The following is a 20136-nucleotide window of genomic DNA, read 5'->3' as shown; positions in this document are numbered from 1 at the left end:
AAAAAAAACAGTACATTTCTTTTAAGAATAATTTTAAAAAAAGATATGTTAACTCAAATAAATCTCATCCAGATGAACCGGATTAGCAGGGCTCTACTGTACTTTCAAATTTTCATTGCTGAAAAGACTGGCCTCGTCTTACATGCTTATTGCATAAATACGGCGGAAACTACGGTACTTGAATACACAGCCACGTCTAACCTTTGCTACGTGGTACGTGCCAATTGTAAATTGCCTCACCTAACATGAAATAATCTGAGACAGAGTAACAAGCGTAGAGAGTATGCAAGCGTCGTGAAGGCAGTAACCCACCTTTGCGAGGCCGCCACCAGTCCTCGAAATAACCTTTGAGTGGAGAGGAAGTCGATGAGCACGATCCTTGTGCCGGCGGTGGCAAAGGAAGGAACAACCACATGTCAGGAGGAACCGTGCATTAGTGCATCGCGGTCGTGCCCTGCCACAACCTGTCTCCTCTACCCCTCTTCCCATCACACACACAGCCAGGCACGTCCAACCAGCACTCTCACACATGTTCCAGGCCCTCAGAGGCCCGTCACTGCATCACGCAACACACTACAGCACTTCTCTGCACACCTGGTCACTTCTACACTGGTTAACTACTCCCAGCAAGGCCTTGCAGCTAAAGGATTGTCGCTTACAATCTCCAACATCAGCAAAAACAGTGAGCGACAAAGCATACTTTGTTTTTATTTGCACTACAGTGCAAAGAAAAGTGAGACAGAATCTAATACAGTAAGTTTCAGGTTATTCTAAACTTTCAGTTGATTTAAATTAATTTTTTTAATAGCTTAAAACAAATATGCATTTATTAAAAATGAATGCCGTGAAATGTTCACAGCTTTAGTAACTCAGAAGCCACTTCACTAGCACAAAATTTTATTGATTCTTGAATGTACAGTGTTCAAAATGCAAGCGACCTCCTGCTAAATCTTCAATTTGAAATGCTCGTAAATGAAAATGTATTTAAATATGTGAATGATTATATGTATTTAATTAAGTTGTGATTCTGTGATGAGAAATTTAGTCAACTTAACAAACACACTTAACTAGGACATCAATTTAATTCTTTTAAAGGGAATATTTATGATTTATTACTAATATAAAAAATTCCTTAAATTTTCTTGTATAGTAATAATAATTATTCCCAAACTAATGTTTATCTGTAAAGATACTTTTTAATGTATTTCCAAAGAAAAGAATACCTTGCGAGATGTCCCTCACAAAACACTACCTAAAAGCAATTAATAGGTAAGATTAGGAAGATAAATATACAACTACATAAATCTTGCACTATGTTTTAGCGAATGATGTTAGCATTTGATGGGAATATTTTCTGCATTAGAAGTGTAATTTTCTTTATGTCCTAAACTGATGTCCATGTTTTGTGCTAACTTCTTTACCAATACTAAGTTTTAAATTAAAATAATATAAACTACATAAAGGTTAATTTTAATTTCACAAACTTAAAAATGAAAATCATACATATAAATAGGGTCGGGCAAAGCTTCTAAAAATAAAATAAAAACTGAACATTTTTGCTACTAGACTTTAGATTTAATTCTTTTAAGTGATAATTAAGATTGCTGAATTCACCAACAGTCTTATGTAACAAGCATAATTTCACTTCAGTTTCTGCACAACTTCAAGATGAAAAAAATGTTTTGAATAAAACATAGATACTAATTGTGATGTGTTTAAATAAGTCCTATGAAAGTCATTTTTAATATTACATTAGCTCACAGTATGTTTATTTCTTACTCATATACATTTTTTCTACTAAAAAAAACTATGATTCTAAATTCTACTAAAATATTTATTCTACTTCAAAATGTTTTGGCAGTATTTGCTTAAACTTGGCTTTAAATGAAAAATCCAGCTTCACACACCCCTAGTATATTAACAAATAAACATAATCAATTGTTCTATAGTTGAAATTAAGACTTCATAAATGCATTAATGATTTTATTAAATTAAATTAATATTAGTAATATATTTCAGCTAGACACACAAGTGAATTTATGCTCCGAAATAAGTCCAAATATTTATGCAAAGTTTTAGTGTGAAATTTGGAAACATACTTCCAGCACTAAGCAAATTAAGAACAAAATTAAAATTCTATTTTGGCAATAAAACTTAGAAAAGTGAGATTAATGTTATTCTCCATTAAAGTTCATACACTCCATCATTAGTTAAATATTAAATACTGGAATTGACACTGTACATTCACAGAGTCTTCACAAAAATTTTGATGGATAAAAATCATCCCATTTCTTTTCTATGACAGCCAAAAATGTCAGTGGATACATCATAACTGTAAAATGATCCATTCCATGTAATTTATGTTATATAAGACAACATATTTCAACTAATTTTGACTAGGCAGAGTGTGAAGCACAAGTTATTCATTTCCTTCTACAAATATTAAAAGCTATAGCAGCTGCAAAAAATTCACAAACTGTTTCTATCACAATCCCAGCACATTGTGCTAACCTAAAATGAATCCCATGAATTCACACTTACCTACAGCAACAAAAATTAACGCACAGTGACATCCAGAAATTATTTATTCAAATAACAATTTTTTCCCAAATAGCATATCTGGTGAAATTAACATATTCTAATAAATTTTGAATATAATAATTTTTCATACATAAAGGTAGAGTTTATCTTCTTTAGAAATAAAGTTGAATATTTTTTATGTTTTTATATTTTTAAGGTACAAAAATTTAAGATGGCAGATAAAAATATCAATTCATTCTTTTTCTTTTCCTCCTCATATATTTAAAATTGTCATAACACTGTGTCTACAAATACCCAGTGAACCAATCTCAGGACGTTTTCAAGATGTTCTGAAATATTTTCTAAAAACTGTTTTTAGATTATAAGATATTATTACTATTATTATTATATTAAATGTAAGCAAATGTAATATTAAATATATCTACTATACATAGGAACACACAGATATTTACATTGGAAAGCTAAACTTTTTCCGTGTTAATCTTCCTTTTTTATAATTAGGGACAAGATCATATGGTGAATTGCTGTAATATTGAAATAACACCACAAAGCATGTCCATACAACAAAGTATAGGTAACTAAATTTAAAAAGAAAATTTCTGTGGTGACAGTTCAAGTTAAAATCTAAGTGGACAAAAAAATTATTTCTTTGAGTGTTCAGCTTGCGAGTCTGACATGCCTATTAAAACAATATGTACATACTAATTTTGCTAACTCCAAATGACTAACATTTCAAACAATAGCAAAAAATTACCAAAATGAAGACAAAATTAACATTTCCAGTTTTTCTTGGATTCAAGGTTATAGCTTACCATCCTATGAACAATTTACTAAAGAAAATAATAAATAAATAGAAAGGGTTACTTTACACAGAGATGTAGCCATGCAAATTATCCTAAGTAAACAGAGCAGGCATTTTATTCAACAAGCACATGATTTCCTTGTAATTCGCAATAATAAAATGGCATTTTCACATAATTACGTGACAGTGTGAATTGTTAAAAAGAACCATATAATTTAATGAAATTCTTTGGTTATTAAAATGGAATTCACTAACTATAGTTATTGTATTCAATAAGTAAAAAAAAAGTTTGTAAAATTGTACTGTATGTATACAAACCTATATATTCAACATAAACTTCAAGTCATAATTTCTTTTGTATAAAAAGTAAGGTTGTAAAAATTTAAAAACTGGCACATCCTATAAGATAAATTCTGTGTTCTGGATGTCACTGTATCTATAAAAGCATAACAACTGAAGCATAGCACATTCACAGAATATGTAAGTTTCTAATTAAAATATGGGTGCTCGCAGAAAGAAGAAAAAATGATAACACATTTCAAGCAAAAAAAAAAGTTGAAATTTTCAAGCATTTATGCCACATCCTATACATCACTTCTAAGAAGGTAACAAGAAAAGCATGCAAAGAATTCTGAAAACATGCAGGTTTGAAGAAAAAGATGGCATGAGAACAAAATAGACACTGCAACAACAATAACAACAACTGTAAACAATGCTTCATTTTATTCTTTGTGTGCATACTGAGAGATCATGAGAAACCAGTACAGTGCATCATGCATCACACACTAAAAAACAGGAAGACGACAACCAAACTTTCTCCGGCTGAACAGAACTACGACGAAAGAATCCTGAAGGTTAGGAATTCATGTATTATGCCTTTAGCACGATCGACAGCCAAGGCTCTAGGCCTGTCAGCTTACTCACTTTCTTTGTCTATACTTACAGTAGTTGTATATTATGCATTTTTTGACACTTGACAACCATTAAGGGCCGGTTTTACCACCTTCTGTTAAATCTAAAGGATGGCCAATCTTCAAGTTAAGTTACCTCGGGTCGAAGGTTGGCTAACAATACTGGCGAAGCATGAGATGTAGAACTGGATGTATTGGTAGTAAAATGAACTAGAATTTGGTTAAGTTTGTGTTTTAAGTGTTGCAAGACAGCTCTATCCTGTAGTATGATAGCTGTTAGATTGAATTACTTGCAAGGCAGAAAGATAGTATAGGTTTTTAAGATAGGGAGGGGAAGAAAGAATAACCTTTATTTTCAAAATTAATTAAAACCGGGCAAAAGTGACCCATGTCTGGAGTTGTTTGAAGTGCATTTCAATCACGGAATAAGATTACATATTTACGAATAAATGTGCATATATAATACCACGACAAGTTCCGGTAGTTCATTTACAAGCTATTTCTCATGAAAACACAAATTTTATAAGTTGGAATGACCCTTGTCTTGTAATTTTTAAATGCAGTAAATTACACATGTTTTTAAGCCATCACATGCTTAAGTTATATGAATTCTAGTTCCTTTGGGATTAATTAAAGACAAATATAATATATAACTCAGCGATAGGCCTACCTAAATTATCATCACGTAGTTTTAACCAAAGTTTGATGAATGGAAAGAAGCATTTTGTGTGCAGTAATAAATTAGTTCATCGAATTTAACTCCATTGGAATTTCACAAATAGCCATCCTCACTATCATTGTCAACAACTAACCTGGCCTGATCTCTCTCACCATTTTATCTTCTGGTACTGTTAACTCCAGGTTAACCAGCTAGCCACATGTTCATCCACGGTAAACTTTAACCGAAAGTATCTCGAGAGTCAGACGTTAACCGGGGGGGCCATAAGCCAAAAATGAGATCTATCTAGCAGTTAAATTTTAGCATTAGGTTTGACCGAAGCTCTAAGTAAATTATTTTTGTTACATACATATTTGTTCCTGTATAAGGCAAAAAAAACACTACCTAATCTATATATATATATGATATAAATAGAAGTGTATGCCAGTATATTTCAACTTGCAATCACAACTACCCACTAGAGAGAACTGGTTGTTTGTATGTGGTAGTAACATCGAGTCTCCCATCATGCACTGTGGTGGTCACGTGTCAGTAGCTGTGGTAGTGTGTGAGATATGGTGGTTGAAAGTAGTCTACCTCTGCCATTTTCAAACATTTTGACTTAAGTGTTTTACGAAATGTTTGGAATCCCCTACACTGTTCAGCAGGATTTCTCCAGTTTGGTGTCTGTGGGCTTGCATGTTGACCGCCCGCGACCGAACAGCTACCACCGATCACCACGCATTGAATGAATTAGAATGTACTAAAATAAACTGGACCACTGGACCAGAAAGAACTACACAGATGTAACACTGCGAAGCATGGTGTTGTCAGACAGCAGAAAATAAAAGTTCTCAAATATCCTGTGATATACTGTATGTGCATATGCCACAAGCAAACTCATAATCAGTTTAAGGTTTAAAATTTTTACTAACGTGTTCCAAACCAATAAATTCATAATAATCAATACTATTCCATATAATACATCAATTATTTTTTTTATTAAATAAATCTGGTACCGCTCTCATTACGGTTAAAGACCACAAATTTCACATCCAAATAACATCAATATTGGTAATTAGAATTCCTACTACATATCTACTTAGATTACACCCAATGCAATGTAATACCTTACAGCCCTGGACAGATATTGAAAAAGATAATAAAACTCATGATCTTTCATTGCAAGATAAACAATTACAACTCACCTCTGCTGAACCAACTGCCACGTCCACTTTGTATGCCTACACACACATTTTGTTTCATAGTGAAATGCTAAAAATTAATTTAGTTAAAGTGTAAAACCTTAAAGCACATCAACAACTACTGCAAACATTAACAGTTCATTTAGCTGAGATAACTCATAAAATAAAGCATTATAATCATCAGAACTAAATAATTTGCTTTCATAAGCTATCATTTGTGGTATCTTCGGCAATAAAATTTGAACATTAAATTATACTGCAATATTTTATACATCTTTACCTAGAAACTTACCAGAAGCTCTACACATTATGAGCATAAGTTGTTGTTCAGTATTTTTTCTGAATTTTCAAGTACCATTCTATTCATAAATAAATATTAATGCCAACATAATATTTAAACGCAGAACATACTAACCGAAATTAAATACTTTTCAATCTCTAAGCCTTCTACTAAAGAGTTCCCTAGCTGTAAATTTAATTATTTAAAAAAATTAACAAATTAACATGAACACAAGTACCTGTAGGATGGTAACTTGAAAAGTGACACACACACACACACATGACAAAAAAAAAACATTTTAACATGGATGTGCATCTGCACAAAAAAAATTTTTATGCACAAGTTTGTTTACGAGTACCAACCTGCCAGTCCTTGTGTTCTTGTAATTATTTCTCTTTTAATTAATAGTCTTGTGACCTATGTCAACCGAACCAGACTGTCACCAATGCCAACATGAACCGCTTCTTCCCTACTAGCTAACTAACATCAGACACTGTCCAGCCACTTCTGCTATTTCAGAAGTTAACTTCAAGCAATACATACACCACGTGCTGTCTCTCTGACTAATGAATTACGCAATGCCAGACTATAAGTTCCCAACTTCTCTCAGAGGGTTTAGTTCCAACATCTACTGTATATTCCTGGAATTGCTGGCTGTCACATCCTATTCTGCAACAGGCTGACTTACAAAAATTAAGTTCCTCACACACTTCTCTAACAATCATTGAACTGAAACTCGTAATGCTTACTGCAAAAGTTTCTCATGATCTACCATTAACTCATGAGTGTAGCTTATTGGCAAGTTTTCTTGGGCTTGATATTTAAGTAACAATTTCAATAAAGAACAAATCAGTACCACTAGTAGGCATTAAACAACTATATCTATTAACAAAATATAAATAATGAATGACTGCAATGAGGATTATTTCCAATCATGTAAGTTACAGCAACCTTACACAAGCAACAAACACACAACATTCTGACAACGAGAATGAGGCAATTGGTAGTTAGCAAAGAAATAGTTAAGAACACAAAGACAAAGGGAAAAGATGATTAACACAAAAAAAAAAGAAGACAAAACCAAATGTCAATGCATTCCAGAAGACAGTCACAGAAAAAAATAACTAGTTTAAGTCTCACTAACTAAAAATTGTAGAACTGCCTGAAAAAAAATTTATCTTAGTTAAATTTGTCACATACTTTCAAAGCTTACAGGACTCCAATTTGGTAACCGAATAAATTTGGCAACTGTATCCTGCCATGCGCAGTAACGTATTTTATTATAAAATGCAGTTAGATTGCTAGTAGTTGAATTACTAATATAATTCCAGTGACAGTCGTAGCCAATAAGCTACACCCATGTGCACGAGAGTCCGGGCGGGACGGACGCATACTACTGGTGAGCTCACCGTCCCGCTCGTGGCCGGAGGTGGCCGTCTGGGTCTGCTTGGTGTAGCTGACCATCTCCTTGGGCGGGATGCTGGTGCTCTGGACCGTCACCACGCTCAGCTGCGGCAGCCTCCTCTTGCTGCAGCACGCCAGCGCCACAATCACCACACACACATACAGCTGGGCTTTAGTCTCTATGGCGACCAGCAGAATGCACTGCTGCTGCCGTTCTCTTTGGGAGAAACAGATGATTTCTTCATCAGCTTAATTAGAAATACTTGTAACTACTTTGCACCAGTTTTTAAATTTTTTCATTAAGTTTCTCAAATTACTTTGTGTGTGTCCTTTCCAAATTTCCCGATGTAGCAAACCTCTTACTCCAATGGTCAAAAAGTGAATTAGCAATCCTAGTAGATCCTAAAATTAATGTTATTTAATTATAAATGTAAAATGTAAAGGTTTTTTTTACAGTACGCAATAAAAGTGCATGTTAATTCCGACTTACATAATTAGTATTTCCCACAAAAATTAAAACTTAGGAGTTACGAGATACACATACAGTCAAAATGAGTAGTAAAAAATGTAAAATTTTTGATTTTTCTCTGTATTGTTAAATTTATCTTCAGGGAGTTACGATGTTTGCTAATTACACAGACAAAATGCTCTTCAGTTAGCCTGTTGCTGTGTTTTATATGAGAATCATTTATACTTAATAGTTATGATAAATTTTAATATATATACCTTTATATTTTGTTTTGTACAATCTGAGCTACTGGAAACAAACATCAACCAACAAACGAAACACCCTACACAGCTACGCGTGGAAAAATTTACAGCAGCAAGACCTCTCTATTCGTCTGTGGACTCTAAGTCTGCGCGTACTGCCGCAGATTGGAACTGAACCATTAGCCTTTGCCTCGCTTCCCGAGCGTGAGGCCTTTAAAGTATCTTTTGTTTAACATAACTTTGCGGAACAGTCAAGGCAGAAGATGCACAGAAAGGTAGCTTCTCCATTTCTGTTGAGACCATGCTCTTTGCACAGTAAAAAAAGTACACCAGTTTTCAGTTATTTTTAGAGATTTTAACATTATCGGAACATATTTTTTGGTTGGTGCTTCTATTAAGATAAGTCAGATTTTTATATTTCAATCTAACAGAATCTTTTAAACATCATTTCCTTTCAGAGTTTTAGCATCTAAAATTTTATCTAATCTATTAATTTCAAATATGGGATTAAAAGAATATATAATTTTCAATATATTTATTAAAAGAGAGCAAAGAATTCACTTTACTTTCCCATAAACTGTCAAAAATAACAATATATATCATCAAAAATATTTTAAAAAATGAACTAAATTATACAAGAACACAAGAATTGACTTACTTTCAATTTCTCGGGTTTCAGCCTTCAGTATTGAATCTGGCAATGTTATTCAAATAAAAAAAATCTCTCTTTGTATTCAAACTATCTATGTAATATGAAATGGTTGTATCATTGATTGATAAGAATAAAAAAAAACTATATTTTCTTGTAATTTTAAAATTTCAAGTTGTAGGGTTGGCTAGGCTACATCTCGCAAATAAATTATAAATTAGGCCTTATTGCACAAGAGAACTGTGACCTGGAGGTAATTATTAAGTTTAGGATTTTCAAACAAAAAAAAATTATTTTCTAAGTAATTTTTCATGTTGCTAATCTTTATTAATTATACTATGCAAAGAGCCATTATTAAAAAAAATTTGCCTCAAGAATGATGATGACAGTATCCAAAAACAGATAAATTATTTTGTTGTTAATATGATTCCTCTTAATTTCCTTCAACTGTCTGACATCAAACTGTTTGGGAGGTGAAATATGTTTTGAGTTGTGTATTAACTGCAGGAATCCTCGAAATTCAGTATATTTGCGAAAGTTAATAAACAGCTGAACTGTCACGAACGTCAGCCTACGATAACCAGCTTCCTTCCGAAGACAGACAAACAGTTAACAGGGGAGGCTGGCCAACGCCACAGTTGGCTACGGCAGCATGCTTCAGGGGGTGGGATCAAATAAAACGTATTTCCCAAATTCTCATTGAAAAATGTTTCTCCACAAAATAAATATGAAGTCCTCCCCCGGGAAAATTTGGATTTTAAGGTGTAAAATAGTGCTATTTTAGCAGTTTTCGGTACTTAAATTTAAATATTGTAATGGTAAAAATTTTATTAATTTTTAATATGAAATTTGTTTGAGTGATTAATAAGAAATTAATTAATAATTTGGTGCTAAGGGGGGGGGGGGGGGGTTGGAACCCCTAAAACCCCCCCCTGGCTACGCCCCTGTTCGGGTGTGTCCGGCAACGGAGCACTAAGCTGACCTGCCGGCAGCGCTGCCCTGCTGGCCCGTGCTGACCAGGCTGGTGTCCGGGGTGTTGTTGCTGCTGTGCTCCGGCGTGAGGGACGACATGCTCGACAGGCTGGACAGCACCTCCGACACCGGCGCCACGCCCATCGACGACAGGATCTGGTCCAGGTCCTTGCGGCTGTCCTTGTCCGCGCCGGCCACGCGCAGTGGGGACTCCTCCACCTGCCGTTCACAACCATGCCCACCGTGTCTGAGGCTTCATCGTGTACAGCTTGTGCAGGGACGAAAAATAACACAATAATAGACACTATAACAAAAGACTTTATATTATATTCTATACGTAACAATATCAGAAATTACACTCTTTGTGTAGAGAGGAATAGTCAAAAAAACAAGAAACTCTTCACGATAAAAATTCGGTATATGTCTTTTGACCAAAATAGGATATCAGAACTGGTGATATCGAATGTAACTTGATAAAACCGGGTTTACGTTGGGCACGTTGGTTTTTAACAAAAGCTCGCTATCCCTCGTACACTAACTTTTTTCGGATAGTTCCAGTTTTAATACTCGCGCGTGATGTAGAATTTAAATAGGTGTTCCTTTTAACTTGCTACGACTAGTTTAGATGAGCCCAGGGCATCAGATCTTTTTCCAACAAGATCTCTGAGTGTACAACAGTCCTCACTGTAATCTAGATGAATTATTAAAATAAAAATATTTTACTCTCAATTTTTTAGAATTAACATCAAATATAGGCAATAATATTCAGTTTGTAAAAATGTTTACTTCAGATCAATAGGACTTGCTGTTATGTAATAACGCCCCTGGTGTCACTTAGGCTGTTTTTGCTAGATGTGATGGGTATAGGAGGAAATAGGGACTTACAAAAAGTTTTTTAACACTTGAAATCACTCCTAGGTACATCATTGGGCGCTGCCTGTATATATCTAGTTTTAATTTACTTAGTACTTGTCCCTAGCCATCATAAAGGCGATGGATGCTTATATATTTAGCTTAATTTTGCTGATTTCCGAAGTACTTCTGATGCTACATTATATCATGTCCCAGCACAGGAGAACTTATTTAATTTAAATTGTTCAAAAGTTCCTCTTAGGTATCGAATAAGTGACGTTCATTGGTGCACTGCTGTGCTAACGTCACAGCGACAGATACAGCAGCCACACAAATGGAAACGTAAACAATAAGGATAAAGTTGTGGAAAATAACCGTTTTAAAAAAAATTATTGCCAATATTTATACTAATAATAAAACAGTAAATAGAAATCAATCATGCCAATACTTCTTAGATAGGTCTCAGGGTCTCAGTAAAAATGGATGGAGCAGGACACTAATCAAACAATGATTAAGTTCTTGAATAGAGTCGACTTAAGTTCAGCACAAAATATTATAGATAATGTCCAAAAAAATATAATTGTCAATAAATTAATAATTAAATGTTTAAATACATTCTGTGCATTTGTATCTGCATAACAGAAACTACATTTACTTAATCTCTAAGTTTTACGGATTAAAGCTCAAATGTTTTCAGCACCAGATGGTTGGAAAAATAATTATTTTCACTACAGATTGCAGGAGTAAAAATTTTCTGGTCTTCACTAATTTTCAACACCCCCAGGCTGGGAGGACACCAAAATACCCTAAATTTTATTCTTATAAATTGACAGTGATGGAATCAATCAAATTCTAACTGCACGTCGAGACAGCACTAATAATAAACATAAAACAACATGACGAATTTTTAATGTTATACAAACTGGTCAAAATATTCTCAATTAATTCAAAACACAATGAACTGCAGATTTTTCATAAAATATAGCTTAAAAATAATAGGATTGTAATTTTAAAATGTACAATATTCAGGTATTAAAAGATCAACAAAACAAACCCTTCGAGAAGGTACGCGCTTGTAGATGGCATTTTCCTATATCATAACAGTTTTTTTGTGGTTTGTGTTGCAAAATGACAAGTCACTGTTCACAAATAAATACCATATTGTTATAGGTGGGAAAACAGGTTCGAAAAGGATAACCCAACCAATTAAATACAGTTTTATTTGTTGACTACTATTTACACTATTACAACACTGAAAATGTCTGTTCACAAAACAATTACGCCATAGTTTACTCTCCCGATTGGGGCTCAACTCCGACAGTGGCTCTTCCCACTGCTCGTCTCTTACCTCACACCTCTGTCCCAACACACTGCCTAGCACTACTCTCTCATCCGTCGCACACAACACAGTCCCAATGCACAAGTCTCTGCACTCGAAGCCAGTTGTCATGATCAAGGGGTCACTCGCCCTCTTCACTTCACTGCCTCAGAGGCTGGTGTTACCGTTTTTATACCCTCAGCCCCCTTCTGGAATAGTCTCGCACCCCTTTGAAGTGTCACGTCATCAGGGTTGACTTGACACCCAAAACACCCAGAACAATGGTGTTCTAATTATGCCACTTCATGCAGGCGGGGCTCTGGGAAAGTTCTGAACCCTTCAGAGCCTTAGATAGTTCAACGAGATAGCGCTGAAGATTGGAGAAGGGGGGGGGGGTGATAGGGGAAGCGGGGGAAGGGTGTAGTGAGACGCTGTTGCTAATTTTACTGGGGGTATAGTTAATGGACCGCGCCCCACCCACAGGCTAATGGGCCAGATGGTTGGCTAGTCGGGCCACTAGGCAGCCTTGTGGCCTTGTCTGTAGTATACTCGTAACATAAATAATAAACAAACTATTATCTCTCGGTAATGCTGTAGCATACAATGTCTTTTTTCTCTAACAAAGTCCCCAAAAACCATCTAACTCCTTGTAATGTGGCAGTTTGAATGTTTATTTGCAGTTATACATACACTACAACATTATATAATTTCAAATATTGCATCCAATTGACGTCGACCAGGGCTACGCCCTCCCTAAGTCCGATGTGCCTCACGCCACTGCCGACACCCTCTGTTTCAAACCTCCCGCCAACAAGTGCGTGTGTGCGTGTGTTCAGTCGCCCTGCGCGAACCCTTTCAGCACCCACCCTAACTGGAGCAGTGGAAACTGCATGTTTTTAAATAATGTATTTCTTAAATATCTGTATTATTTAATCCTTAAATCTTAATTAACTTGTTATTTTTAAAAGGTTTTAATAGTTATGTTTAACTGTATTTAATATTAATGTACTAACGGTAAGTTCAGCACTTCATGCAGCCATGACACCCGGGGCCCGGGGCAGTCTCTTCCGTTTGCAGTGCGGGGTAGGACGCATCTCAGCACCTCGTCGACTTCAACTTTTGCTTGTAATCGATCCGTTAACATCTGCTGTCGTAACTATTTTTTAAACCTTTTTTAATCAACCTTCGAGGCCTACCCCGGCGGCAAACTGTTTAACTTAATTAATTAAAGTTCCCTGGAGCGTTTTCGATTAATCTGCGGACTTATACTTGCGGGGCCAGGCCACACGGTGTCCTGGTCAGCATGAAGGCTGGGCTATGTGCTGTTTTCTGTGTGCGTCGTCAATGTACGTGTCGGCGCCAATAAAGCTCAATATTCACCCGACTCGTTGCACTTAATTCTCGCCCACGAGTTTTCCAGCACAGAGACGGAGGTGTGTGTGGCGCCTCAAGACCCCACCAGCAGTAACATAGCATGCCTGCCGCTGAGAGCGGGCCGGTGAGTGCTAGCAGGGGGAAGTCGAGCCTAGATATACATGGGTCATGTCATGGCCCTGGGACAGAGTCGGTAGCCGGGTCCACGTGCCCATCCACACGGTGGCGCCCAAGGTATAAACGTGCGCCGATTCAAAAAAAACCTCGCGACACAATAATTACAAAACCCACCAATATAATGCTATTCATGTAAGAAACAATTGTGGGATTATTAAGGAATAGCAATAAAAATGTAATTTACCAAAACTTATATAGGTAAACTGATTACAGTACTATTTTTGTAAAAAATAATTTTTCCAATAATTATGTAATAAATATATATTTCCTAGTTTAATTCTGCTAGCAAAGAAAAACAATTGTGTGTATGTATACATACACCTTAGGTTGAGTAACTAGCCTAACTTTTGTCCTTGTGGCATACGAACGCAACCAGTTGTATTTTCTCTCTCTTATGCATACACCCAACCAAATAACCCCCCCACCCTTTCCAACCGTTTTGCCCTAATTACTCTTTTACATACACAAAATAATAAAACCATTTTCATGTGCTGATGTGAAAAAAATTAATATATTCTTAAATAACCTGATATAAAATTTTGAACCATTCTTAAATAAAATATATTTTCTTAAACTAGGTTGTGTGATGTGTTTGTGTGTGTGTAAATGTGTGTGTGTTTGTGTGTGTGTGTGTGTGTGTGTGTGCATGTGTGTATATATATTCCAGCCTAGTAAAAAGCATCCTTAGATCTAACAAATGTAAAATAATTCAGTGATAACAAATTATATACTCAACCGTATTATTAAAATTACTCACATCTTTCTGTTCTTTCTCTCTGCGACGACGTTCTTTCTCTTCGCGAATAGCTTGCAGCTTAGCTTTCTTTCTTTCCAGTTCTGCTTTACGATCAGCCATTTTCAGTAATACCAACTTTGGTGAGTATACCTGCAAATATATTTGTGACACAACAAATCAAACACACAAAAAAATATATAATTAAGTTTTTTTTTATAATCATGAATATGCACGACACTGATTTTCTGAATGCAGCATTCTCTCTTATTTGTAATCTTCATTAAAAAAAAAAGTAACAAACGGGAACAAAGGTGAGAGTTCCGAGTGAAATCAACCAATAGGCTGAACCTTACCATTTCAGATTGACAATTTTTGGTACACTTATACCCATGGAACAATTAAAAAATTTGAAATTTAAAATTTTTTGGGGTAATAGTTTTTTTAATAAGAACTGTTTAAAAATGCAAAAAAAAAAAGTTTTTTTGCAATATTTAGGTACAGTAAAAATTGTATAACTTAAAAACTATTCGGCATAGAGAGCGCAAACTTTTTTTATTCTCTTCAGCTTTTAATGGGCTCTAACCTAATATATAACATGACTGTCTTTCATCAACTTCTTCAGTTTTTTCCAAAAAGGTTAAAAAAATTTAATTTTTTAAAATCTCAAAAACACCCCTTTTAATTTTTTTTTCTTCAAAAAAGATAAGTTATATATATACAAATAGGCTACCTAGATACCAAGTTTCATAATGGACGAACAATGGACTCGTCTAAAAAAAAAGTCTTAAAGTGCTTAAGCCAAAACTTGGAAAACCATTTCTTCTCTGGAAGAAAGTAAAGAAAGAAAGAAGAAAAATGTGAGTGAAATTATTGAAAAATAAAAAAATATTTTGCCCAAACAACTAAGCGAAGTGAAAACATGACTATTTTATCAGTGTTACCTACCCAAAAGTTGGAATTTAAAAAAAATTGAAGAAGAGTTTGGTTGTCACTAATTATATGGCTCGAGCTGTAAAAAAAATTAGAATGTGAAAAGGGAGTTCTTTCATCTCCGAATCCAAAGGTTGTTAAAGATTTTTATCAAGAGGATGAATTAAGTAGGATTAACCTGGTAAAAACGATTGTGTTACAATGGGGAATAAGGGATTGAAAATTAAAATGCATAAGCGTATAGTTTTATCTAACCTAAAAAAAAAATATCAATCTTTTAATGAAAAACATCCAAATAAACATATTGGATTTTCCAAATTTTGTGAGTTAAGACCTAAAAATTGTATTTTAGCTGGTAAAAGTGGTTAGGTTCACGAGGAAGAGGAAGGTAACGAGGGAAGTGTACATGTGAAAGGGGCGGGGGGATAAAGGAGGCCGAAGTGTATAAGTACCTGGAGGTGACCCTACAAAATAACCTGGGATGGGCAAAACAGGTTCAGCAGGTGGTTTTAAGGATAGGAGGGTAAGGGAGAAAGCATACTACACATTGGTCTGTCCAGTGATGGAGTATGGGCCTGTGATCTGGGACTCCCTACCCAGTGACTCAGGTAAGGGAGCTGGAGAAGGTGTAGTGTAGAGCAGTGAGGTGGGTGATGGGTATGTGGTAGAGAAGGGAAGGGCAAGACAGAGAACTGCATAGTCCTACTGAGGTAGAGTGGGAAGCAATACAAAGGAGAAGGGTGGAAAGGTTAGTCAGACTGTATAAGGTGATAAGCTGGGAGCAGCTGGGGACTAGGATACACAGAGGTGGGTATAAAGGGCGGAGAGATCACGGGGAAGCTCCAGAGGGACTGGAGGCCAACAGAAAGGGTTAAGAATGCTTTTCTTGGCAGGACAGGAAGGGAGTAGAATGGGTTGGATGAAGAGATGCTAGGGAGTGAAAGATGCAAAGGATCTGAGGAGAATGATAAAAAAATGGGGGGGGGGGGGGAGGGTTGCGTGTGTAAATAAAACAATATTAGTATTACTCAATAACCTTATTAAATATTTTTTTTCACAAGATGTTTTAAATTCCAAAGTTACTACAGCAGGTTCATGGGTGTTGAAATCAAGATCAGTAGCACCCAAAAATACCAATTTTGGGATTGTAGTTTTATGTTTTCAGAAAAGCCCCTAAATTCCACAAATAACATGTAATCAACAAAATAAACTAGTTAAGATGGATGAGGAGCAAAATAATGTTAAGAACAGTATTAAAATGCATTGGTGGGAGAAACAAGATGAGTTACCCTATAAAAACCCTCCACTCAACTACCATCACCCCAATATACTTGTATACCAGACTTCTTCAGGTAGCCAATCATGAGAGACCTCCATTCATTGGCTCCCCTGCCATTGATATTTTTTTTATTAGTCAAGATATAAAGCCTTATCTCTATTACTTGTAGGTAATTCTGAGTTAGAACTTGTATAGCTTCTCTCTTTTATGCTTTCTGCTGTTGCGTTCTTTTCTTAAGGGGGCCGTCCGGTCAGGATGTATGTATGTTAGTGAGGCGGGATGATAAGTGTGACACTCCCTGGTATTTCTAGAGCGGTATAGCCTCTAAGAGCAATGCTCTGAACTGATGCACAGTCTTCTCGTCATCACAGAATAACTGTGAAATCTGAGTGGTGACCGTAACATTAAATGGCAGAGAAATGAAGATAAAGGTGTAAAGCAAGGCCATTAAGTACTTTCCAAAATCTGTACCGGTTGTTTTACGCCTAAAAATTAATCTGAAAACACATGTTTCAGACAATTTAACTCTTCTAAAACTATAGTTTAAAAACTTAATCCGTAATAAAAAGTACTTTTTGGCACTCTGTGAATTCTTAAATGTTTTTCGTAAGTAGACCCCAATAGGATATCTTGAGTAGTTTTGAAATCGGGTTGTTTCTCTTGAAGCTCTGCGCACTGTATTTGTGCCCGGGTAAACGGCGCCCTTAAAGCCTAGTCCACATACCTCGTCCTCGGACCGTAGTCCGCGGACAGCTAACTGCTGATTGGTGCACGTGACCCTCTGACGTCACGTCCCCGTGTCCCAATGTCCCATGTCCCAAGATCATTCACAATTTTTAACTTTTAGTCCGCGGACGAGTCAGAGATTTGTTTGACTCGCGGGAGCTGAAAGAGTTGGGAGCAATTTGACCTGAAATTAAAAAAGAGTTGGTCGCGAAGAGAACGACTTGAGGTTAATGTTTGTTAACATTTTCTTTGTTTTACACTGTGGTTTTACATGCAGACGTCTTGAAAACTATATGAAGATTCGTCTGAAGTAAAAACTGCTTAGGCAATAATTCACCACGTTGTACCACGTATGATAAAAGCTCAATTATATTATGTTATAATATTTATGTATTTAACATATTGTCAAAATTAATGTACAAAATATAACCTGCAAACTTAAATTTCAAAACAATTGAAACAAAATAAACAATGCATATGTAAATCTAGCAGACGACTTTAAATGAAAACAACTCGATGTAGACAAAAGCAAAGCCTCGCACATTTACTGCACTCTGGTGTTATGACTGCTAAGCTTCACTTCGGACCTGCTTCGGACCAGCAGCATGTAGACAGCACAAATGTGTGCATTCGTCCGCGGACGTTGGGCGTCCGCGGACCACTGTCCGAGGACGAGGTATGTGGACTAGCCTTAAGTGGTGGCCATGTGTTACTCAGCTTATAACTACATCCTATTGTTTCGGTGTTCTACAAAACTGAGAAAGTTGGTTGTAGGTAGTGACAAATATATAATGCGGCAAGAATGGTTTCCATTCTCATTTTATAAAATACTAACAAATTTATACACAATTTTAGAATAACAAAACTACATCATCATTCAAAAAAAAAATTTGTCTTAAGCCACAAATTTAAAATAAGTTTATTTGATGGAAAATGAAATTACTGGAAAGCCATGTCATTCATATCTAGCATATCTGTATTTAACATCAGTGTTTAAATGATTGCAACGTACAAAACAAATATTGATGTACGCCATACTTACTTTTAACAGGGTAAGAAGGCCTACACCAAATGCATATTATTCCATTTGTATTTCAGAAACGCGTTGCAGGAATCATAATCATCACATGTGAACACATATTCGTAATTAATGAAGAACGCAAAACTGTCTATTATGACAGATGACACACAAGGTGTACACCTGACACACGGATCACGGAACTGAACTGCGATCAATTATTCGCTCTAAAAAATATTTGGGCGGTGTCTCAAAACGTTCACAACGCTGCACTGGTTTGCACTCTGTACTAAATTATTGAAAGAAACTGCTCGAGAATTACATCCTTGCACCTAATGCATTCAGAATTTTATAATTTGTAAACTATAGGTATGTTAACGACATCCACAGACAGGCCCATAGACAAAGGCCTTCAATTCGCACAGACAGCTATGAGGCATCGCCGCCTCACCATATCGTGTGTGATCCGAACGCGCCCTCAGCAAAGCAAAGGAGCTGATTAGTGCAATGCCAAGAACGCCAACCACCACCACCGACGTATCGATTGACGCCAGTACGGCAATGAAGCAGTAATTTTGCTCCTCGTAATATTATGTTGAGTTAATTAAGAAATTTTTTTACAATGGTGTTACAGGGTAAGACAAAGAACTAATAAATGACAATTGATATTTTAGCCCGACTAGGCTGGGAAGAGGACTCAAACTACACTTTTAGCATGTTTTCGCGGGATGCCGGGCCGTGGAAACTACTTCAAAAACAAAAAAACTAGGGTCTCAGTTTCGGCATTTACAGTTTCTCCCCCATTATACCAGATGCTTATCGCCCTGCAGGGCCCACCATAATTTGTCTATTGATACCTTCACTGCAATAGCGGAAGTTACAGAATCTTTGTGATTCAGGCCCTGTGATTGGCCTGCATTGCATGGCCTACTTGACTCATCTGCTACATAACGTAAATATGTGTGCTCTGAGACCTTTTATCACGTACATAATTTAATAGTTTACTCAAGGCACGGGTCGCATAATAGACCTCATATAACGTTTCATAGTCATCACAGGTTCAGTGTCACCCATGCAGGGCTATTGGTTAGGCGATATGCGCACCCACATGTTATTTTCAGTTAAGACTCATGACATTTGAGACCCATCTGTCCAGTGACGGAATTAGAGAGGAGACATGATGGCACATGCCCCCCCTTCCCCCTCAAGAAAGGTAAAATATGCACTGGATAATATGACCATCAAAGTAATAAAACAGGTATCTATACTATTCCAGACTACCGGTGCCCCATTTAGAAGTCAATCTTGGGTCCGCCTCTGCAACTTTTATTAATCCCACGTGGCTTATTTATAGTTTAAGGCCCGGCACCACCATTATTTACTGTGTACTACGTATTTCTTAACCACCTACCATGTGGATTTTCATGTCTCGCCAAGTCATGTACATTGTATTAGCAGTAGTGTGACCATTGGTGGATGGCCGCTACTCGTAATGTGTAATTGTAATTATATTAAGTCGTGTGTAGCTTACAGTTATCTAAGTATGCCAGGACTTTGTCTGCAATTCAATGCAGGATGCCGAGAAAATCTACC

At 36.1% G+C, this 20136-nt stretch overlaps 1 protein-coding gene across 23 annotated transcripts in view; it reads right to left on the bottom strand.

Annotated features, from left to right (window-relative positions):
- Nucleotides 1–18967, bottom strand: part of LOC134533881 (cytoplasmic dynein 1 intermediate chain) — a 50452-nt gene extending 31485 nt beyond the window's left edge. For 7 of the 23 annotated variants that reach the window (XM_063371633.1, XM_063371638.1, XM_063371640.1 and 4 more), the window contains exons 1-4: nt 18568–18953; nt 14612–14740; nt 10144–10352; nt 7807–7925 (exon numbers count right to left, since the gene is read on the bottom strand). In XM_063371633.1, coding sequence (XP_063227703.1) covers nt 7807–7925; nt 10144–10352; nt 14612–14710 — 427 coding nt within the window. In that variant the 5' untranslated portion in view covers nt 14711–14740; nt 18568–18953. Of the gene's footprint in view, nt 1–312; nt 379–6120; nt 6157–7806; nt 7926–10143; nt 10353–14611; nt 14741–18567 lie in introns of all 23 variants that reach the window. The other 16 variants (XM_063371618.1, XM_063371620.1, XM_063371624.1 and 13 more) reach the window with 5 other exon arrangements.
- Nucleotides 18968–20136: the final 1169 nt, after the last annotated feature.

The sequence above is a fragment of the Bacillus rossius genome, chromosome 7, assembly GCF_032445375.1.
Source record: "Bacillus rossius redtenbacheri isolate Brsri chromosome 7, Brsri_v3, whole genome shotgun sequence".
NCBI classification, from domain to species: Eukaryota; Metazoa; Arthropoda; class Insecta; order Phasmatodea; family Bacillidae; genus Bacillus; species Bacillus rossius.
This window is presented reverse-complemented; position numbering and strand designations above follow the sequence as displayed.